This window comes from Magnolia sinica, chromosome 14 (genome assembly GCF_029962835.1).
Source record: "Magnolia sinica isolate HGM2019 chromosome 14, MsV1, whole genome shotgun sequence".
Lineage (NCBI taxonomy): Eukaryota > Viridiplantae > Streptophyta > Magnoliopsida > Magnoliales > Magnoliaceae > Magnolia > Magnolia sinica.
The window spans coordinates 30,146,518-30,171,185 of record NC_080586.1 but is presented as its reverse complement, the minus strand read 5'-3'; the positions used below and the strand labels follow the sequence as shown (position 1 = coordinate 30,171,185).

Genomic DNA, 24,668 nt, shown 5'->3' with positions numbered 1-24,668 from the left:
TTTTATTGACTTCTTTTTTGGGTTTGTTTCATCCTGGACTCTTATCCTTCTCGTCCTATTGTGTCTAAATTGCACATTTTGGGGTATTGAAGACTCACTTTATGGTTGTATAGAGACAATTTTCAACTGATTTATTTCCACTTTTTGCGCTATGATGTACTCCAATTCAAGGTCTCGTGGAAAAGAAGCCTTTGACCTGGAATTGTGTATCATCCAAGCACTTTGGCATGGTGTACTCCTGTTCGAATCAGAGTTTGAAACCAGATTTCTTCTCAAGAGGAAGTCTTGGGCAGCCCAAGAATGGTCAAAAATCCGAGTCTCGGTCCCCGACTCTCCAAGGTCTGAAACAAGTCCAATACAAAGCTCGGCGAATCATGGAACTATATAAAAAAAAGAAGAAGAAGAAGAAGAAGAAGAAGACAGATTTAACAAATAAAAAATCATAAGAAATCAGGAAAATTTAGAAAAAAAGGAAAAGACAGAAAAATTAGAAAGATACAGAAATTTAAACCGATATTCACAACTTAGGTTAACAAATTCAAATACAGATTAACACAAAGGGTCAAGAGTTATGTGTGGTCCACCTGGCAAGACTTGATAATCAATACGAGATGGAATTACTCGCTGGCTGGCCGGCACCTATCATGAGCTCCATCTCCATCACTATGATAGTGTATTTATTTGAAAAGTAGGAGGCTGGAATGACTTCCAAAGGAGCAGTGAGGGCTGATGTATAGGAAGAGAAATGGCAAGTCTGAAATCTCTGAGGCTGCTAGTCTTCTTCAAGTGCTCAAGATTATAGTATCTTTCCAGCTTTTTCCTGCATTTGCTGAAGAAGATTCCTGAATGCTGTTGGTTGGGTTTTGTACGGGATTAATCCCGTGGGATCTAGCTGACCTGTCTAGAGGCAAGGGTATTTCCTTTCAACAGGTGCCGCGTGAAGCCAATGCCATTACTAACCAACTCGTGAAAGACAGAACTTCTAGACCTGCTTTTATCATAGAAGATAATAAGGCTTGGCTAATTAGATTTTTCCTTCTTCTGTTCTGGTTTCTTGGTTTCTGTAATGTCTGTTCTTAGCTGCTGTTTCTGTTATAGCTAAGGCCTCTTTGTATCTTATAGTTGCAGCTTTTTGTCTCTTTTTTTCAACAAAAAAAAAAAGAAAGTAGAGAGAGAGAGAGAGAGAGGGAGAGAGAGAGAGAGAGAGAGAGAGAGAGAGAGAGAGAGAGAGAGAGGGCATAAAATCCTTTTTTGTTTTTATTTTGTTTTTAGTTTTTTTGGTGTGGGGGTGGGGATTTTCGTAGCTCTGGACTGTGTAGTATGGGAAGAGAACATCATGATTGCATGCTTCGTAGTTTGGCTAGTTTTATTGATGCAGGATGGATAGACTAAACTATAATGATGCGAATGAATTAATAAACGGATTATTAGAGTAAATCAAAATATAAAATATTTCCAGTCTATCACAAACATAAAGAAATCGAGTAGTCAACTATGCTTAAATTCAAGGCCACATCACAATCCCGCGGATGGATCTTAAGATTATCGATCGGAAACGGCCCAATGGAAGGTAGAACTTCCATCTATTATAGGGATAAATCTTAATTCAAAGGAAATCACTCAGTTTTATTAGGATTTTGGTAAGTTAGGGTTAGGGTTTTAGAATTTGGGAATTGGGGTTTTGGAAATTAGGGGGTTTTTTTTAAAAAAAGGAATTAGGGTTAGGGTTTTTAGGTTTTAGGGTTAGGGTTATGGGGTTTAAGGGGGAAGGATCAAGGATCGAAGAGGGAATGGGCTGGCCATATAGTCATTTTTTTTTTGTTTTGGGGGGGGGTGGGGGGGTGGTGTGGGGTGGTTGGTTGTGGTACCATATGGTTGAGTATGGTTTAGATCTAGAACGTTTTGGGGACGATGGGGAAGGGATTTGGGAAGAAACAAAAGAAAAAAAGAGAATAGAGAAAAGGAAGAAGAGAAAAGTGAAAAGAATACCTTGAAAAGAAGAAAAAGATAAGATAGTTGGAGTCCACTGGGCCCCATATAATGATCATATAGCCATAACGAAACTGGGGTAGCTCTCCTTCTCTGATAAACTCTAAAAGGTGCTTGGATGTCCTCATCACTTATCGATAGGCAATTGGATTCAGATGGACTGGTACATTTGTTTACTGGCTGGTGGAAAAATGAGGTGCATTTTGGGATGAATTGGATGGGCTAAAAAAATTGATGGGCTATCCCATGTGCATTGAAGTTGGCTTCAATACAATCAGGTTTTCTGATCCACATTTTTTGAAGTGGTGAGAAAGTTAAGCATGTGGCATTTGTTTAGCTTTGTATAGGGCACAAACTAACCAACCTACCTTAGGAGTTTCGAAGGGGCCCAAATTTATTTGTTAAACAACTAAGAAACTAGGTCATGTGTAGGTTGGAAAGATTCTTCTCATCTAAAGATTCCAAAGAACATTATTTGGTTGTGCGTGCCACAAGGTGCCTTGCAGAAGGCGGTGTCAGATCACATTCCCATCATGCTCGATAGTAGTAAATTCTCTTGGGGTCCATCCTCTATAAGGGCCCAGCCTTAGTAAGTGAACACAAGCCTTCATGTCCGTTTATCACGACCTCAATCCATGCATTTTTATGTATTCTTCTCATCCGCTTCCAATACCTTTAACCATAATCAATGTTCCTCATTTACTGGAGTTGTCTTTGGTCTTCATCTCACATGACCAAACCATTGATTCTGAATATTGGTCGGCGGGTGTGTCAACTTGTCTGGAAAACAATAAGATACAGGCATTGTGTATTGATACCGGCCCCATATCAGTCAGAATTTTCTTTAAGCCAATGAATTAAGGAAAAATATTAGAAAAAGGGAAACCACGAGGTACTCAAGGATCTATCTTTTTCTTTTTTGTATTTTGGCCATGTATATAATTATATATAAAACCTTTCTTTGATAAGAACGTTGTCTATTGGCTTGACCTTTTGAAAGTTAACCCAATGGGCCCTAATTGAGCACAAATCATACATGATTTGGTGTAGGGCTCATTACATTGAAATACGACAAAAGGAAGACGAAAATATGAAAAAGTGATGGTTTATCCTTTTTTATAATTTTTTCCCATAATCCATTTTGATTTGATTTCTTGAATTTTGCTCAATCTTTTGTTTTGATACCTGAAATAGGCCTATATTGTGTTTAAAATCACTTTCTAAGCTTCCTCCATGGTTTAAATGAAAACATAAGAGGAAAAATAAGAGAAAATTTGAAAAAAAATTGGACTTCTATGATCGTATCAACCAATGTTTTCCATATCATTATTGACGGATGTATCGCACCCTTGGGATATGGAATCATATTGGTTATTGCATAGGAAATATCAGATGTATCGCGTAATATATCATTGCTTTTGGGAAACATTGGGAAATCGGTCAAAATTTCCAATGAAACTTCAGCGGATGTTAAAAAAGACATCAATACACACTTAGAAATCAGAAGGATGAATTTTTGCACTAGATGATTCTCACGGTGGGCCCAACTTATTGGATGGGTTGGATGTCACACAATTCTGGGACAACAAGAGTTGATTTCTTACAGACTTGGTGGGGGACCTTGGGAATGCAGAGTTCAGTGTTTGGTCCCTGATGGAGATGTTATAACCTTTTTCTCTTATTTTATTATTATTTTTTTCTTATGCATGGCGCTGTTAGTCTCTGCCCAATGCAGTAACAGCCAAAACTGAAGGGATACATTTAATCTTTTTGGAGGTTTAATTGCCTGGATTTCCATATGGCTGGAACATGGTCAAAGAGATATTTCACTTCACAATGTAGTTAATATTGTCCATGGTATTCTTCACCCAATCTCTGTTGCAAATAAGCTGCCGATGGAGGGTAGGAGTCACTCCTTGCATCCGTAGGAGAGTACTGCTTTGGCTGTTTTCGCATCTCTTTTGTTGCTTTGTTTTGTCTTTTCTGAATTTTGTTCAGTAACTTGGTCTTTTAATTTTCTTCCCAGACACAATATGCCATTCTTTGATAATGAAGAGAACTTGAGGTACTCTTGTTATGACAGTTGCAAGTAGTCATGACTTAATTCTGACATCATTGTACATTTCGCAGTGAGGTCTGTTGCGAATCCTGCAGAGGCTGTTGCAGGGTTTGATGAGATGGCTGCTGGAACTCAGCGGAAATATTACATGCTAGGTGGTAAAGGAGGTGTTGGAAAGACAAGTTGTGCTGCATCCCTTGCTGTTAAATTTGCAAATCATGGGCATCCTACCATCGTAGTCTCAACCGATCCTGCACATTCTTTGAGTGATTCTTTTGACCAGGTGATCCCCTCAGACTACTATCAAATGCTTACCAAGTTACCATCCCTGTTCTAAGAATGGGCCCACAATCTGTTTGATCTGTGAGTGGGCCCCACAAACGTTATCTGATTGATCGATTGTGCTAAAGAGTCCATTCAGTTGGACTCATTGTTCGGAGTATCCCCGATATTATCGAAATATCCCGGATATTATCTGCATCTCCAGCTCAACGATACCGATAACGCTACTGATAAAAGTGGTAGTATTAGAAATTCCAGGTATCGGCGATGTATTGCCAATGTATCGCAATATTTTTGACTGTGTAAATTCCATGTGTCGCTTGTATCACCAATGTATCGATATCGCCAATGTATTGCCAATATTTTCGACTGCGTAAATTCCAGTTGTTGCTTATATCGCCAATGTATTGGTGATATTTTGATAATATAGCCAATGTATCGATATTGCTAAAAAATCTATTTATTAAAAAAAAAAATTTCATTTCAAATTTTTTTTTTTTTTTAATGGGCGCATGGTTGCATGTAGTGTTCAAATTGTCGATGATAATATCATGATATTATCTTTATCGCAACATGGGTGATATCGAGATCACAATTTTTCGTTTCCTTTACAGTTTTTTGCGATTTCTCGATGAAATATTGTGTGTTGTCAATATTTTGAAATATCGATGAATGTTTGGATGGAAGGTTGCATGGTTGGATGGATAGATGGGATTGGTGGCCTGATTTCTTACAACAACACATGCTTTTAGGCCCCCATTAAATGGAAACTCACTATGTATGCATTCTTTTTCATTTTTTAATTCCTAAATATGTAATTATGTGTATTTTAGCATCTCCTAAAGTTTCACTGAAAAATTCCACCATTTCCCCCATGTTTCCCCGCATTTTCGGTTATTGACGACATTATCGGCGTTATTGATATTGTTTCCATATCTCCAGCTAGCGAAACTTGTAGTGATACCGATACTTTGAACACTGGTTGGACTAGACAGTCCATACAATTGGACTAGTTTCCATCATTGGTAATCTATAGCTATTTAGCTCAGTTAGGAAGTTTCATTTAAGTTGGATTACTTGGATAGCAGTTAGAATTTGGTTTACCCATGGATACTTGGAGTTCAAGTACATAGGGAAAATTGGCATAACTTGCTTCAAATTACTAACGGGACTAAATTAGTACAACGAACAGTTAGTTGTTGCCTAAGCAGCAGCTGCTTTGCTCAATTTCTTGACTCGCTATGGCGGGCATGGATATCTTTTCTTGAAACAGAAAAAATCTGTAAGGTGGCCATGCATATATGTAGTCCACAGTCCAGACTCACAATGCACATTTTAGGCCACTACCGTAAGATGTTGAAGCTACTTGTCTCCAATCCCCCCCCCCCCCCCTCTCTCTCTCTCTCTCTCTCTCTCTCTCTTCCCAAGGTCCGATACTATGAACATTAGTTGCTTCATTATTGTAGTGAAGGATCATGGGCTCAGCATTAAAAGCTTGAGTTCATGAAGAAGAGACTTTACTGACAAAAAATTGCATATTGCATATTTCATGGCTCCATATTCGGCCTTTGCACTGGATCTTCCTTCTACAGTCTGTTTGCACTGGATCTTCCTTCTACAGTCTGTTTGTTACTTCTTCATGTGACCTAGTTTCCACCAACAAATGTACAATATCCAGATGTAGACTTCCTGTCAACCACTGAGCCAGCCAATCGACATCTGCATAAGACTCCACTATGAGATGAATATATGATCCATATACAAGACCCAATCCAGGAGCTTTCTTCACATAACGAAGGATGCGCTTGACAACATCCCAATGCTGAACTTGTGGCTTGTGCATAAACCTGCTCACGACCCCTACAACAAATGAGATATCTGGACGTGTGACCGTTAAGTAAATGAGTTTCCTGATTTATCTTCTATATCTTTCTGGATCTTCATGGAAGTCTTCATTTTCATCTATCATTTTGCTATTTGGGTTCATTGGAGTGTCACATGGTTTACATCCAATTAACCATGTTTCTTCTAGGACATTGAGGGATATGAGTCTTGACTACATAAATGCCCTTTTCCTCACTCCCAATAAGAATGATATTATCCACATAAACAATCAACACAACCATTCCTCGGGATTTGTGCTTTACAAGCACAGAGTGATCTACAGACTACAGTACAACAATGGATGTCATAGCCAATAATCACCCAGGTAAACTTCTTGAACCATGCTCGAGGAGATTGCTTTAACCCATAAATAGCCTTCCAAAGTTTGCACACCCTTTCACCCTTTTCCTGAGTAACAAACCCAGGTGGTTGCTCCATATACACCTCTTTGTTCAGATCACCATGTAAAATGTTATTCTTGACATACAGCTAATAGAGTGGCTAGGACCTTTAGCTACGACAGAAATCAAGACTTGCACAGAATTTAGCTTAGCCACAGGTGAAAAAAATTTCTTCATAGTCAAGGCCAATGGTTTGAGGGTAGCCCTTGGTGATGAGCCTTGCTTTTAAGCACTTAATGGATCTTGCTTTTAAGTGCTCATATTTGATGGTGTACACTCATCTGCAACCAACTGTATGCTTTCCAGGAGGCAAGGTCCCTAAAGTCCATGTCTGGTACAATGCATCACAGAAATTTCCTCTTCCATTGCTATCTGCTACCCTGGATGAGTAAGGGCATCATGGTGGGACTTAGGGACAATATTCAAAAACTAGGAAAAGACAGGATTTAGAAGAGGGCCGTAGACGATGATAAGAAACTACATTTGAGATAGGATGGAGAGTGCAAGACAATTTTACCTTTCTGAAGCGCAATTGGGAGATCATTTTCAGTATGGATTGTGGTGGAAGCAGGAGCCTCGCACGGAGTGATTGTGGTGTGACGTGAGTGTATAGGCTGGTCACTAGATGCCAGTTGAGCCGGAGTAAGAATGTTCATGGACATAGGAACAGGCTGGGGGGTGCTCTGGAGGTTAGAAGTGGACAGCTCTCCCTCACTATTGGAAGACAAGAAGGGAATCTCCTCAAATGATGTAAGGGAAACAGATTACTGGTTGGGAACAATAAAGAGAATGTGGTATGGCCATGCAGTACATAAGAGGGAAGTTGAGTGATGAGATAGCAAGCAGTGAGAACAACATGCTTCCAGAATCATTTTGCAGCATTCATATGGATCGGCAATGTTCGAGCTACCTTTAGAAGGTTGCCTTTTTTACCGATCGGCAACCTCATTCTACTTGGGAGTTTAAGCGCACGCCGTTTCATGAGTGATTCATTTCATTTTAAGGTATTCAGTAAAGGACATGTACTTTGCAACGTCGTCAATTTGAAGACAACAGTTGTTATAAACTGATTCTTAACCTAGACATGGAACATCTTGAAAATGTTAATCAATTATGCAACATATATGTCCCTCATTCATGCACAAATAATCATCAATAAATGTAATAAAGTAATGAAAATGATGCAAAGTCTGGAATCGCACAGGTCCCCAAACATCGAAATTTATTAAAGGAAAAAGATTCTAAACTACGATTATTAGAATGAGGAGGATAAGTAGCTCGACTGTGCTTTGCTAACTGACAAGCTTCACATGGTACTGAATTAACACTTTGTGAGGAAGGAACCAAGACCTTCAATGGCTGAATTGATGGATGACCAAATCGTGCATGGCACTGGAGGGGTGTGATATCTCGAGTGCTGAGAGCTGCACCAACGCGTCCAGCACCTCCACATAACTCACAACCCCCACCAATCGTCTCCTTCATCGCAAGGGCCTAAAAAACACAACAGGTGGGATGATAGGATTGAGCGATTCAAAGATTTAGTGAGTTGACTGACAGAAAGGAGAAGTGAAAATTTTGGGACATATAGAGCACAATTTTAGAAGATGGAAAGATGGTGCTCTTGCGACAGACAATTGAATGTAAACCATCAGCAAGAAAAACTGGAGAATATGTAGTAGAGGTATCGAGGGTGGGGAAGAGGGATGCATTTAACTGTCATATGGTCAGTTACCCTTGAGTCCATGACCCAAGGTGACATACCATCGGATACAACTAGTGCAGTACCTGAGTCAACCAGGGAAGCGGAAGCAGAGTTTTCAGGATCAGCAGTAGAAGATCGGTGAAGAAGTCTTTCGAGTTCTGTGCAGGTCATTGTGACAGTATCACTTTGTGAAGCCTCCTCAGGTGTCCCAGTGTCTCTGGAATATACGGTTGGATGAGCCCGACATGTCTGAGAGGCACCAGTCTTTCTAAGCAGGTCCTAACACTTGTCAATTGTATGATTCTGTTTCCTACAGTAGGTACAAAACCATTGCTGGCAAGTTATATTGGTCATGTCCTTGTCTGCCAAATTGCCCCCCACGCTAGTTCAAGCATCCACCATGAGTAGGTTGCCCTCCAGTTGAAGCAAGCCCTACACTTTCAGCCAGTATTGGATTGACAGAGGTTTGTGGAGTAGAAACACACAGATCTCTAACAAAGACATTGGATAAAGAGGGAACGTGATTACTTCCCAAAAGTTGGGCCTTAAATGTTTCAAGATATGGTCTGGTTTTTTGCAAGGAAGAGTTGATGAGGCATTTGTAGGAAGTGATCTCATGGTGTATGTTACTTGCAGATGACATAGTTTTGATTGATAAGATGAGGGGGGATGCAAACACATAGCTAGATATATGGATTGATGCTTTAGGATCTAAAGGATTTAAAATTAGTCGGACTAAAACAAAGTATATCAATTGCAATTGTAGCAAATGACCACTTTTGATACCTTGGGTCAATAATTCATGATGGTGGAGAGATTGAAAAGGATGCTGCCCATAAAATTCAAGTTGGCTGGAAGAAATGGTGATGTGCCTTTGGAGTTTTATGTGATTGTTGTGTGCCACTCAAGTTAAAGGGAAATATTATTATTATTATTATTGTTATTATTATTATTTTGAAAAGTGAAGCAATATATTAAACATAAACAAACTGCAAACAAAGAAAACAGAACAAAAACAACAAAGACAAACCAAAAACAATAGAGAAACATGTTATGGGACAATTTTGGGCCGTGCTTGGTGGGACCAGCCATACTTTATGGGACGATTTTGGGCAGTGAAAGAACAATGTGTTCATAGGATGAGTGTAGCCAAAACGAGGATGTTGAGATGGATGAGTGGCAAATTAAGGAAGGATAGAATTAGAAATGCGTGCATTAGAGGGAATTTAGGATTAGTACCAATAGGTAATACTATGAAGGAAAGTAGACTTAGATGGTTCGTTCATTTGCAACAGAGGCCAAGAACCGTGCCAGTTAGGAGTGAGTTGGTCGAAGTTGAAGTCTCTAAAGGGTGAGGGGAAGGCTCAAAAGCACGTGGATGGAGATAGTAGGAAAAGACTTGATGACTTATGGTTTAACTGCTGGTCTGGCCAGTGCAATCGTGGAACATGACTCATGAAACCGACCCCAATTAATTGGGAAAGGGCTTTGATGATGATGATATCACAATGTTATCACTATATCACAATATATTGGGAAAAAAAGATTTGGGTGGAGAAAGAACAAAAATGGGGCGAAACCCACAATTAGCAGTCCTCAGTTTATTTGTCAAGTTCCGGTTGAAACTGGATTACTTGGGATCCAGTTTTGGTTAATTTTTGAACCTACCTGTTTAATAGCACTTAGTATGCTGTATTGATTGTTTGCTCATTTCATTACATTTCTAATTCACTCGCTTAATTTTGAGGTTCACCTTTAAATTTTTTATTTTTATTTTGAAGGTTCAGTCTCTAACTTTTTTCGAAGTAAGAGTTCTATCTGCTGCTTGTTCACTTGTCTCCTCTGTAGTTTCTGAACTTTTCAGCTGATGTACAAAATCTGCATCAGTCATTCATTTACTGCTATGGTTCTAGTCTTACGACTGTTTTGAAAATGCAATTATTTCTGTGTTCACATCAGTTTTTCTAGATTATTTATTTATTTATTTATTTTTCCTGTATGTTGTTCTCCATCATGCAGATATGTATTGTGCTGAATTTTTGGTAGTATCTTTTAGGCATTTTCAAGTAAGGCTGATGTGAAAAAGAATCCGTGATTCTTTTGATCCTGTCAGCATGTAAATACCAGATATCTTGGATCTTTAGTAGTTTCTTTTAGGGTGTTTTCAACAAAGTTTGATGTGAAAAAACTTGGGGTTTTAAAAGTTTAAGTTTTGCTAAGCCCAAACACACCTTTATTTACTGCCATGTGTTGGAAATCCCAGCTGTGCATGAGGGAGGCGGTGGGCTCCACCTTGTAGATGACAGAAGCCAAAAAGAAAAAAGTAAAAAAGAAGGCTGGCCATGTGAACCATTGGCAACTCCTTTAACCCTCCATTGTTTCATACATGTGCAGCCCACCTGATGAATTGACTGGCCTGATTTTCATCCCAGAATCTCCATTGCTGGACCCACCTGATGCTCAGTTCAAAATGCCCTGCACATGCCAGGTTGGCTGTGTAGAAATGCGTGGGGGACTTACCAAAGTTCCAAAAGTTTCTGTACCATTTGCAGTAGAACATTCACTATCGAATAAGAAAGCTGTTGTTTAATGTGTCTGTGTGCAAATTGTTCAAGGATTTGAGTGGTGGAATGCTGGTCCCAGTTGATGGATTGGAATCTCCACTGTTTGCTCTTGAGGTGAGTGTGAAGGTTCATTTTATGTATGTCCATGCAATGAATTCATGTTTCTGCTTCCACTGGTTGAAACTGATGCTTGCTGCCTTACACAAAAATTTCTTGGTGTCAGTAATGAGTTAGCAATCATACTTTTACAGATCAATCCTGAGAAGGCTAGGGAAGAGTTTCGTAGCTCGAGTCAAAAAAATGGAGGGACTGGAGTCAAAGACTTCATGGACAGCATGGGCCTTGGTATGTTTGTTGAGCAGGTAAAACTCCAAAATTTTCTGTGAAATTGTTAAACAAATTTGTTTCTGCTTATATTTGTGGTGCATAAATTTGTTGGTGAAGATTGACATTGCTGACAAAGTGAAATTGTGGAAAGAAGAAAAGTAGAAGAATCCCACTGTTTTGTAATTATCATCATGCTGATGCTTGGATTTATTTTCTAATTGTTATATTATGCAATGGATTATGCTGTTTCCTTATAGTATTTAAGCATTTGACATCAATATCTATAATTGTATTTGGCACCTGGAAGTAAACATCCAATACAAAGTAGATCGTGCGTGTTTGGTATTTGATTCTGGATGGTACCCCTGACAGGTGAGCTGATGGAAAATTCTCATTTTCTTGTCAACATATTTTATCTATGATTTTTTATTTTTTTTATTTATTTTTATTTTTTAAATTATGTCTGAACACTATCACCGATTTAATGTAAGGGCAATTCACTGAAACTTCCCCACTTTTGAACTACATGACAAAAGCTATAAAAAGTTTTGGTTGATCTATTAGAATGACTGTATAACCTTGCATAATGCTTCTACATTATGAACTGCATCTATCAGGGAACTCATAGCATTTTCTAAAGGGTGTTTGTCTTGAGTAAATTCTGTGCGAGTTTGGGCAGCTTTTTGAATCTACTGAGGTATGGACATTAAGCTGACTATTATGTATATTTGGCAATGTTGAAAAATTGCTACTGTTTCAAAAAAACAAAGTTCATATCACTTGATCAAAACTACAGTTCTGCTATTGCAGCTTGAACATCTCTACTATATATATCGCCAATAGCATTCGTCATTTTCCGCTTGCAAGTAGTTTTAGAGGCGTGTGCCCTCTGTAGTTTATTTAGTTATAAATTGCATTTACATATTTGAAGAAGTGTTTTTTTGGAACAAAAATTTGTGCGCGCATTGATGGACAGGATTTTACCTGCACTTCCATTGGATGGTTGGGATTTTATGTGCACCCTCCTAATGACAGGCCCTACTCTCTCTCTCTCTCTCTCTCTCTCTCTCTCTCTCTCTCTCTCTCTCAAGCTCTCAAGCTCCACCAAAATCTCTCTTTCTAGCTCTGCTCATCCCTCTACTCATCTGTCTCTTTGAATATGTGAATCTCTGTTTTTCTCATCTAACTGAATAGATTTCTCTTGCTTTCTCTTTGGTGGAGGAGAAGAAGAGGAAGAACATTGGTGTTTTGTTTTGTTTATTGGTTTTTTTTTTTACTCTCTCTCTTCCTTACTCTCCATGGGCGTTGCACGTGTGATACACTAGTGCTTTTGAAAAAGAAAAAAGAGTCCCCAACAGTCCACACCTAAATGAAAGTGGTAAAGAAGTACCTCATCTACTTTCCAATGCTGCAATGAACTAACCGAAGACATTCACCTCTTCTATTCCCTAGAAAGCAGGCGTCTTTAGAAAATAGGCTGCGCGTCCAAGGGATTAATCTATATCAATCTATGTTTCTCCAAAACAGCATGTTTTGTGTAAGAAGGTGATTCCAACATTTACCAATTAATTATTCACTGGATGAGTGATGATCAATCAAGTGAAACTGACTAAACCAATAACTACATGCCTTAGTTAATGTGTTGAGAAGTTTCAAGATTGAATGCATCGCTAAACTGTTTATTAAGATGTTCTTTCCTGTCTAGTGTCTTCTTATATTTCATACTTGTTGGTGATTCGGTGTGTTGGGTATAAATTTTTTCTTTCTTTCTTTTTCTTTTCTTTTTTTACCTGTAACATCTGTGCATTTTGGTTGGGATGTGAAAAGGACTCAGTCATTTCTGAAATGCACCTTAATTGTGATAATTCTCTTTAATTTAAGGTGAACTCTTGCTTCTATTCTGTTCCCTCATTGACTAATTTCTTATGTCATTGATCAAGTTGGGAGAACTGAAACTTGGAGAGTTGCTGGACACACCCCCTCCTGGGCTGGATGAAGCTATCGCAATTTCCAAGGCATGTATCCTAATGAATAATGTGTTGCATTTGATGCATACTATCCCTTGCTTCATTATTTTGCTTGTTTAATTTATGATGATTCTTTCCTTCAAATTTTTTTTTTTTTTCTTGTTTCTTTTTACCCTTTTCTGATCTAGAAATACTCTTTAGGTTTTGCAATTTGTTGAAGCACAGGAATATAATATGTTTAGCCGTATTGTCTTTGATACTGCCCCCACGGTGAGCAAATTGGCATCAATTTATAATTTGTTTGCTACATTTCCCTTAAACCCACACACATCTCTACACCAGACAGGTGCCACCCAGCACACTTGTGACTGTGCATCAGGTAGGACATACTGTGCGGATGATATGGCCCAAAAATCCAGCAGGCAGACTAATTAATTAGGCCATACATGTAAGAAGAAGAAAAAAAGGCAACAAGCCAGCAATCCATATTCAATGTACATGTGTGGCTTACCTTGCCTTATGATTTTTTGGGCTAGGTCATCTACATGGTGGGCTGATCTGATGTCCGCCTGGGGTGTTCCCATGTGCCAGGCTGGCACATGTGGCATGTGTAAAGGCACAGGTTGCCATGGCAAAGCTCTTCTTGCCATGTGAAAATGCATTAGGTCACTTACCATTCTACTCATTAATCTCGTGTTTTGCATTGTTCTTTTAATAGGGTCACACTCTTCGGCTTTTGTCTCTGCCAGACTTCTTGGATGCATCCATAGGCAAGATCTTGAAGGTATGATTCTCAAAGTGGGTTGTGTTATGCAACAATTCTTGAACTGAAGAAGTTCTATGCTCAATTCCAATTATAGCTTCTGTCATAAGAGGGGTGTTTCTCTGAAAATGATATTGAATTCTTTCATTGAGTTGGTGGTTTAAACAAGTTTCTAGAAACGAAAACACTCTTCCACGCTAAGTATGGAAAACCAGCAAAAACTTCTGTGCGTTGTTTAAAGTGATGCCAACTTTCATTAATAGTGCCAATTATTAGATGCTTGTCTTGGGTGCAATGTTCAAAGTATCTTTATCGTTACATGTATTGCTGATCAGGGATCCATAAGCATGTATTGGCATTGCTGATATTTTCGCTGATACTCGAGAAAATATCGCTATCTGAGGGAAACATTGGGAAAAAGATGGAAATTTTCAGTGAAAGTTCAGGAGATGCTACAAGACATGTTTTAATGCACGAGCATTTTCATACCGGGCTCGAGTGGGGTGGCCTATGGGATGTAGGGGCACACTAGGGGTGGGCGGCTTGTGTGATGCGGGTGGCTCATGTGAAGTGAAGCCCATGTGATGTGGGGCCCATGAGGGGGATGATGCAGGACATGAAATTAAATATGACATGTAAGATTTCAAGCTTTAGATCATACCAATTTTAAACAATCACAAAATTCCACGTCCCACATATGATCAAACATTCAACAAGGGGAATCTACAGGGGTCCAAGCCTACGCAAGTTTAGGGCTGGATCAAATAAAATTATAAACCAAACAATGCCCAAAGGAGTGTAAGATTCATTCATTCTCGCAAAGGATTATTCCCCAATTCAAGAGATTCACCATGTTTCAATTCGGAGGAAAATCTAGGGTTTGCAAATTTGCGAATACTTAGAATTTGAGATTATCTAGGGTTAAGGCCTTGGATTTAGGGCGAGAGAGGAGAGAAATTGAGGAAAGATGGAACCTGAGGTGATCCATGCGTGTGGATAGCAAACCAGGCCTGGGCGCACGTGTGTGATTCCTTGTTCGCATGTATGTAGGGCCCACGAAATCGAAAAACGATTCCTAGGATAAGATCGGCTAGGGGAGGCCCACTCCCATACCAAACTTTGTGTCGATCCGTTGCCCGGTTTGTTCGTGGTGTTCCGCCAAAGTTTTAGCACTCTGATGGGCCAGAATCTGAAAATCTGTTGTGGAGGAGAACTTGGGTACTAGAAAGGGTGAATTTGAAGATAGAAGGATTGTGGAAGATGATGGATGTGGGGTGTAGGAAGTGAGGATGATTTGAGATAGTTGTGGCTTCACACCACAGTAGTTAGCCTTTCGAGGAAGGGAGGGTTTTGCACCCAATTCGATTATTCAACTCAGAGAGATAAAGAAGAAGAAAAAATGCAGAATTTTTATTCATAAAACTTCATTGAAAAAATACCTACATGGGGTTGTCTATTTATAAGAAAACCTTAAACCCCAAAATCCAATTTTATCCTTGCACCATGTGCGCACACTAATACTTAGAGATGAAGTAACTAAAATAATAACTAATCTACACAATCAAAACCATTCATGATGTTTCTAATAACGATAATAGCCAAAACTCAAAATCCTAGATCATTTAGGGTAGTGGGCCACGATCATGAGATCCAATGGTAGAATCCATATGATGGTCGGGTCCACTCCAATGCTCCATAGCACAACCCCCTAACTAAGAGGTCCTCTATAGATGCTGTCGTCGATCCAAATCGATAGTGGGGCCCTCCTTCTTGAGTATGTGCGTAGGGTGGGGGGCGTGCGTGTGCTCATGATGTCCCCATCAAGTGGTTCGGCTGAGGACCTAACCCATGGGATGTGGGCTTGTGCTATGAGATAAAGGGATTGATTCTCCATGCTCTATCAGTTCAAGCTTTTAGAGCAAGTGGATAGTTGTCCTGCATCATGTTTACACATGGAGGAACCAAAATATTGCAAAAAACAACTATACATAATAAGTTTTCATTTTATAGGGTCTTAACCATGTGTTATTGATGAGATAAAATAAACATATAAAAGTTGTAGCCAATCAATGGATCGGCTAACATTCATTAATATATAAAATTTCCACATTGATTAACAATGAAAAACACATATTTTCCAATAGAACATGGAAAAATTAGTGTTTCGGCAATTTTCTGCTTTTTTCACTTTATTATTATTATTTGCCACAAATCCATGTTGATGCATGAGAATCATGCATAGACATGGATTTCCATTGCAATCCATGCTAACATTTGACGGAAAAAAAAGAAGTTTCTATGGACTTTTCATCACCTTTGTGTTTTAGCATGTCTTCATTCCGAGTTGAGATTTCTCCCCAAATATGAACTTTGATTCAATGAATACCAAGAGTGATTGAAATCACATTAAAAAAAAATAAAAAAAAATAAAAAAAATCCAAAAATGGAGATTTTTTGGGATTTTAGAAATTTCCCAAATTTCTGTCAAATTTTGCCTATTTATGGATGTTTCCCTTGTATCGTGGATATTATTGCCTATACGAGGGAACATTTATAAAGGATCCTTTTTAAAATTTTGCAAGTATCAATAAAGCTCCAAATATCGCCAATATTGTTAAAAATATTGATGCTCTTTTGAAAATTTTAAATCGCCAGTAGTATGGTATCATTGACTTAATGATACCGATGATATCGGTGATAAATATTGTCGGTGATGTTGCCGATTTTTGGAACATTGGTTGAGTAATTATAATCAACTTGGTGCTTTGGTTTAGGCTGAAATGAACTGGTAATCTTTGCTCCAAGTTTTTAAATGCTGCATGGTGTGCCATAAAGGCTGTTATCTGGCCGTAAAGGTAACGGTGGCAACTGTTACACGTTACGAGGTCGTAACAGCCATAACAATTGTCATGGAAAAAAATGACCTGGAACTGCCATTAACGGCCCGTTACGCCCATTGTAAATACTGTAACAACCTCGTAATGGTCTATTACGGGGAAAATACAATTTTATTTTTTTTGGAATTTTTTTTTGTCATTATTACAGGGCATATACAAGTTTTTCAGATATTTTCTTTCAATAAAAAAGGAGACCGTAGTGGCCTTTACCTGAGCCGTAACTGCCTTTACGACCTGTATCGTAAAGGTAACAGTGGTGACCATTATGGCCACCATTACCATTACGGGATACCTTGAAATGCTGATAAGTAGATTATGGTGGAATTTACTTTTGATGAAGCTTGTTAGCTTATATTTATTCATATCTATGGATGAATATTAAGCAAGGTATTCCGTATCGATATCGGTTGGCGTAATGGTGCTCACCGATACTGATACGGATACGGGGGTGTATCGGCGATACGGGGTCGTAACGGCCCGTAACGGTGCAATTTTTTATTTTATTTTGCTAAAAAAATATGGATTAAATCTAGAATATTCTAAGCATTCCAAATATGCATTCATTTATAAATTGGAACATGTTTATGGTGGTGTAACGGTCCACCCTTTGGTGAGAAGCTGTATCGGACTGTCAGATGAATTTATGAACCAGACAACCTGGTATTGGCTATAGATATTTTATATTTAATTATCTAACTATATAATATCAATATGAATTAATTAGAATGAATCTAATAACAAAATATATCATATTTTTATGTATTGGTGTATTACATACCTAGTGACTTGTGTACATTTTATTTCAACATACAATCTAGGGACTTTTATGTCCAATTATATAATTCATATATCTAACAAATTAATATAATTTTTCCCAATAAATCTTAAGAAAAAAATTTGAAATTATATTCAAGTAAATAGTGTTGTCGATTTAGAGCTGATTGGGTGGACCATTTGATCCCCCAAATCAACGTTAAATTCATGCAATCTATTGGCACTTATCTCATTAATGGATTGGTAGATATTTATTGAACAGTGATGAATGAAAAATATCAAATGATCCTATTTCAGAAAAACAAGTGTATGCAAATTAACGGTGAAAATCATTTAAATAATTTAATTTTGGAATTGTGACATGGTAACAATAGTGCCATAATTTAATTTATTAATTTTGAGTTAATGTATGCCTCATGGACAATTTTTACAGCCATGTACATAGGGCCCACCACGATGTATATATTGTATATCAATGACATCCATCCGTTTTATCAAATCATTTTAAGGCATGGTCCAAAAATGAGGTAGATCCATATCTAAGGTGGACCACTAGTGGGTGAGGCCTTGAAATTGGGGTCCACCTTAATGTATTTGTATATCTTTGTCGTCAATCTATTTTGCCAACTCACTTTAAAGCATGATTCAAAAAAACAGGCAGATTTAAACCTTAGGTGGACCGTTAGTGAATGACGCGCTGAACATGTCCCACCTTGAATTCTTGATGCATTTGTTGTATATCCATGCTGTCCATCCTTCTTGTCAACTCATTTATGGTCCAAAAAATGAGGCAAATCCAAATCTTTGGTGGACCAGTAGGGATTGAATTCCCACAATTAAAACTTTTATTATTATTATTATTATTATTATTATTATTATTATTATTATTATTATTTTATTTTTAATTTGCGACTTTTGTTTTCCTTGATCCGGGTCCATGCAACCTTATCAGTAGTTTTGATGGTAAGTAAACATTACAGTGGGCCATAATAAGTTTTTAACAGTGGGCATTCAATCCTATTGTGCGGTCCACATGAGATCTGGATCTGCATCATTTTAGGGACCATGCCTTGAAATGATCAGGAAAAACTGATGGGTAGCATGGATGCATAATACAACACATAAATCAAGGTGGGCCGCATGCACTAAAACAATGCAAGTGCACACTGGGCGTTCAATCCTATTGTGCGGTCCACTTGAGATCCGGATCTGCTTCATTATAGGGACCATGCCTTGAAATGATAAGGAAAAACTAATGGGTGACATGGATATATAATACAACATATAAATCAAGGTGGGCCACATGCACTAAAACAATGTAAGTGCACAATGGGCATTCAATCCTACTATGCGGTCCACTTGAGATCTGGATTTGCTTCATTTTAGGGACCATACCTTGAAATGATCAGGAAAAACTGATGGGTGGCATGGATATATAATACAATACATAAATAAAGGTGGGCCGCATGCACTAAAACAGTGCAAGTGCACTAAGCGGCATGCGCCGCAGACCACTTAAACAAATAAGGTGCGTGGCTGTAAAACAGCCATGCACACATTCATTTTTTTCAGACCGAGAGAGAGGGAGAGAGAAATGAGAGGGAAAAAGAAAAAAAAAATGAGAGGGAAAGAAAGGGAAAATGAGAGAGAAGAAGAAAACGAGAGGGAAAGAAAAAGAAAACGAGAGAGAAGGAGAAAACGAGAGCCGCAGCCCAAGAAAAAGAAGGAGAAAACGAGAGGGGCCGCAGTAGGGCCGCAGCTGCAGCCCGAGAAGAAGAAGAAGAAGGAGAAGAAGAAGGAAAGAAAGGGAAAAAAAAAGGTTTTTTTTTTTTTTTTTTTTTTCTTTAGGCCCGTAACAGCCATTACGGTCATAGAATCGGGGGGGGGGGGGGGGGGGTTTGCCCGTTTTGACCCCTTATCGAGTAACGGCCACGGCCGTTACCGTTACGTATCAGTCGATACGTAACCGATATGGGACAACTTGATATTAAGTTATCTACCCATGGCTTTGGCTTTGCTTGATCACTTACTTCAAGCAATGCCAATTTCCCATGCTCAGTTGTGGTTTCTCGTACTCCAAGCGGCTTTTACTATGGTGGAATCCACCCATGCAGTTTCGATCTTTTCCCTTAATGCAGAAAAGATTCTTTTTTGGAATGAATACTAACCCCATTCTTTCTTCTCATGATTGAAAGGCTAGAGATTATGCTCACTCTCAACCCACCGCCATTGCCCCGAATATTTTTCAAGCTGCCCAAGCTATTTCCAATCCTAAAGACACCAGATGGAGGACTCGCATGCTTGCTAATTGCTATAATAGACATTGAATATTTCTCAAGCTGATTTACATTCATCCGATGATGTTTAGTCATTTAAATGATGCTCGAAAATTAGCTTCTAAAGTGATGGGGACATTAGAGGACCTACTCGGGTGTACCAGAGATGGAGACGGCCACCCACATCAGCACAACTTTCTTTGTGGATGGGAGACGAGTTCTAGATGGGGCCCGCTGGGCCATTTTGAAGACCCTACATGCATTGGACGTCCATTAGGAAGACCCCACTTTGGCATGATGCAAGTGGGCTGCTTGGAGACCATTTTAGTCATACAATTTTTATTTTTTGTCGATCCGATCGTTGGATCTTGTTGATTAGGCCATCGGGCCACCAAATCTTTAAGATTTGGGTCCATTGGGCTTTGATCTTGCTTTCTTTATGTTTTTTGTTATTTTTAGGATTTATTTGATGGTTGGGATTGATTATAGATGTTTTAGTTTTTTTTTTTTTTTTTTGGATGATGGGCCATTTCAGTCTAGTGAGTGGCATAGTTGTAATTATTCTGAATTTTTAATTATAAAAGCACGAAGGGGGGGGGGGGGGGGGGGTGGGGGGCGTGAAGGTCTAACCTTAGTGGTGTTATTGAGAAGAAAGAATAAGGAGAGAATCTTTTTTGTGTGAATGAATTTTTCTCTTTATGTTTTAGGATTTGTCAGAAACCCGCCATTCCAATTAAATTGTGGAAGGGTAGAAGCTTATTTGGTGGTGGATTCCCCAAGGTACATTGTTCCTCTTTCTCTTCTTCAAAAGGTATTCTTCTCCTTTCCTCTTCAATTACAACCTTCTAAACCCATCAAAACCCCACTTAATCCTCTCTCCTTTTCTTCTCCTTTACCTAAACACGTGTGGGCCCCTGTTTAGGGTTTTCCCTCTTTGATTTTCGTCCAAAACTCTCTAATCCCTAGATCCTTTGAATTCCTAAAATCCCCATTCCTAAATTTCCATCCATGAATACAAAACCCTAATGAAAATTTGAAGTCTTGTGAAACTTTCCCCAAACTAGAATTTTGCTTGCATCTTTGTCCATCCACGTGGTTGTTGCACTACCCATGCTAGATTGGAAGTCCCTACTTCCAAGTGGGCCACCATTCAATTATTTTATATTTCCATGCACCACGTATGTGATAACCTAAGACCTTCATGTTATAAGTTTGAATTTTCGAATCTATTATGTGGTTATGTTTGATTTTACATATTGATTGTTGAAATTAATGTTAAATTGATCTCTCATCTTGCATCCTAGGGTAGTTCCCATCATTCTACATCAAATTTGGTATCAAAGCCTAGGTCTAGCGTAGGGTAGGTGTTCGATAAAATTCCTATATAGACTCATAGTAGAGCATATAGGTCACATATAGCTTGCTGAATTTTCTGATTTAGCTCGCTGAATTTTTTGCTTGGGTATTTTTAAAGTCCTATATTGCTGGAATTTTCAGATTTAGTGACTTTCAGACACCTAGTTGCTGAATTTTTAGTTTTAGCCTTGTTAGAATCATTCTAGGGCTGTCCATAGGGTTTAAGGTACTAAGAATCATCATACATAGAACACGTGCATCATATAGCATCATATTGATTGCCGTCAATTATTATTATTATTATTATTATTATTATTATTTTGCACCGCATTCATCATATGGTATACTTCAGCTAGGTTGTCTCTCATTAGGGTTGTTTAGTGTATGTAAATGCGAACATGTTGTGATTTTGGTCTATTCCTCACCATGAACCCGGATCAGATTGCCAAGGCTCTTGAAAAGATTAACCGCCGTTTGACGTCCATTGAGACGCACAATAAGACCACTGCTGTGCAATTAACTGCAAGCAACCAGCGTATCACGCGGCTAGAGGCTACCTCTCACGGCACTTTTGTCACCGGGGAAGAGCACCGGTCTCAAGTAGGAGAGCCAGCGGATGAGGACCTAGTTGAGCAGGGTCTAGTCCTAGTAGAACCCATTAGGGGTCGTAATATGAACTTTGGTCAAGAAGTACGTCACATAGGATCGCGCGCCCACATACCCTATAGAGGGTCACGGGATTGTTACGACCCTGAGGAAAGGGTTATTAAAAGGGTCAAAGTCGATGCTCCCAATTTTGATGGTCGCTTGAACCCAAAGCATTTCCTTGATTGGCTAACTGACATAGACCACTTCTTCTAGTGGCATGATGTGTCAGATCGTCGTCGAGCATAGTTTCCTAAGATGAAGTTGATGGGTCAAGCCAAGTTGTTTTGGATCAATACAAAACGGAAGGCAAAGCGGCGTGGAGATGAACCCATTACATCATGGGTTGAGATGAAATAACTAAAAGAAAAATATGTTCTTGGACCAGTGGCAGTCCTTGAGGCAAGGGTCGATGTCTGTATTGGATTACATCGAGAGATTCGAGGAGTACATGATGCGATGTGATGTCGATGAGTCCCCTACTGTGACCCTATCTCGTTTTAGGATAGGCCTGCGCCTTGAGATTAGGCGTGAGCTCATCCCTCATGATGTTGGTACACTAGAGGAGTCCTACCTTAGGTAGAGGAGCTTGAACGATACCTAGTGCAACTGACCATGAAGCGGCTTTGGTCTTGTGATTCCAGTGGTAGGGTTGCTCCTCAGGGAGCCAAACCTAACCTTGGGAGCCAGAGCAAAGCCCCAATTGGTGCTCCCACCTATAATAGAGATGTTAAAGGTAAGGGTCTAGTCAGCACTAGTTTGAAGGGAAGTGAGTAGATGCAGTGTTTTTGTTGCAATGGTTATGGTCACCTCGTAAAGGAATGCCCAAAAAAAGAAAGAGGTAAAGCTCTTATGATAGATGAGGCAAATGAGGATGGCGAGGACAATTGCGACATAGAGGAACATGAGCCTGATATTAGTACTAGTGATGATGAGTTTGATGATCAGGAGACCCACACTCTCGCAGTAGTCAGATGTGCTTTTGCCCAAGCTAAAGAAAATGATGATTGGCGCAGGAACACGATCTTTTACACTCATACCAAGTGTGGAGAAAAGAATTGTGAAATGATCATGGACAGTGGCAGTTGTGCCAACGTGGTCTCTACTAGCACCGTGAGTTGACTGGGCTTTAAAGCCAAGTCTCACCCTCAGGCTTACAGAGTGTCATGGGTTGATGAGTCCTCCATTCTGGTCTCACAGTGATGTTGTATCCCCATCCAGTTTGGGTTGTATAAGGATTCGTTGTGGTGCGATGTGGTTCTCATGGATGTTGGCCACATCATCTTGGGTAGGCCCTGGTTATTTGACTTGGATGTTACAATATTTGGTTGCTCAAATATTTGTACATTCATGTTGGAGGGCAAGAAACTTAGATTGAGTCCTCTTCCACCCAAGAGCATACTGAGAAAGAAGGAGATCACCAAGAAGGGTGATCCTGGAACTTCGAGGAAGCCCAAACACAAGTCTCTTCATATCATTAATACAAAAGAATTTGAAAGAGAGACTAGGGAGGATTCGTAGGTGTATGCCCTTGCGACTAGGCAGGCTACCCCCCAGGTTGCTGTAGAGTTGCCTAGTGAGGTGATTTCTGTGATGGATGAGTTTAGTGATGTCTTTTCTAACGACCTCCCGGATGAGCTTCCACCTATGAGGGACATCCAACATGCCATTGATCTTGTCCCCGGATTGACTCTCCCAAACCTTCCTCATTAAAGAATGAACCCCACGGAGTATGCAGAACTTAAGAAGCTAGTGATGGGCTTCTTAGGAAAGGGTTCATTCAGGATAGCATGACTCCATGTGTCGTGCCCGCTCTTCTGACGCCTAAGAAGGATGGCACATGGTGTATGTGTGTGGATAGCAGGGCCATCAACAAGATTATCATTGAGTACCGGTTTACTATACCGCGTCTTGACAATATGTTGGACATAATGGCCAATGCCACAATTATCTCCAAAATAGACCTCAAGAGTGGGAATCACTAGATCCATATTTGCCCAGGCGAAAAACGGCCTTCAAGACGAAAGATGGGCTATACAAGTGGCTAGTCATACCTTTTGGGCTAACCAATGCCCCAAGTACATTTATGCGAGTGATGACCCAGTTGTTGAGACCCTTCATGGGGAAGTTCCTAGTCGTGTACCTTGACGACAACCTTATTGATAGCATGACTAAGGAACAACACGTCCACCATCTGAGGCAAGTGTGTGGGATCCTTAGGGCAGAGAAGTTACATGCACACCTCAAGAAGTGTTCATTTTTGTCTAGTAGTGTCATCTTCTTAGGTTTTATCGTGTCATCTGGGGGCATTTTTGTGGATCCCGAGAAAGTCAAAGCCATAATCAATTGGTCTGAGCCACGTAATATTCATGAGGTGTGTAGCTTCCACGGCTTAGCCACCTTTTACAAATGGTTCATTAGAGGGTTTAGTTCCATCATGGCTCCCATTACTGATTGCATTAAAAAAAAGGGTGTTCCAATAGACTAAAGCAGCCTGTAGGGCGTTCAAGGAGATTAAGGTCAAGATGACTGAAGCTCCTATCATGTGACTTCCAGATTTTTCCAAAGATTTTGAGGTCGCTTGTGATGCGTCTAATGTAGGTATATGTGGAGTGATTAGTCAGGAAGGGCACCCTGTCACTTTCTTTAACAAAAAATTGAATGAAGCAAAACAAAAGTATTCTGCCTATGACAATGAATTCTTTGCAGTAGTGCAGTCCTTGTGCCGTTGCCGACATTATCGATTATCGCGGGAGTTCGTCTTATTTTTTGACCATGA

The 24,668-nt window shown here is 39.4% G+C and overlaps 1 protein-coding gene across 3 annotated transcripts in view; it reads left to right on the top strand.

Moving 5' to 3' along the window:
• Positions 1-24,668, top strand: part of LOC131225950 (ATPase GET3B-like) — a 57,624-nt gene that overhangs the window by 12,921 nt on the left and 20,035 nt on the right. For all 3 annotated transcript variants that reach the window (XM_058221578.1, XM_058221576.1, XM_058221577.1), the window contains 6 exons: positions 4,120-4,331; positions 10,936-10,998; positions 11,136-11,246; positions 13,152-13,226; positions 13,380-13,448; positions 13,897-13,962. In XM_058221578.1, the coding sequence (XP_058077561.1) occupies positions 4,120-4,331; positions 10,936-10,998; positions 11,136-11,246; positions 13,152-13,226; positions 13,380-13,448; positions 13,897-13,962 (596 nt within the window). The remainder of the gene's footprint in view (positions 1-4,119; positions 4,332-10,935; positions 10,999-11,135; positions 11,247-13,151; positions 13,227-13,379; positions 13,449-13,896; positions 13,963-24,668) is intronic.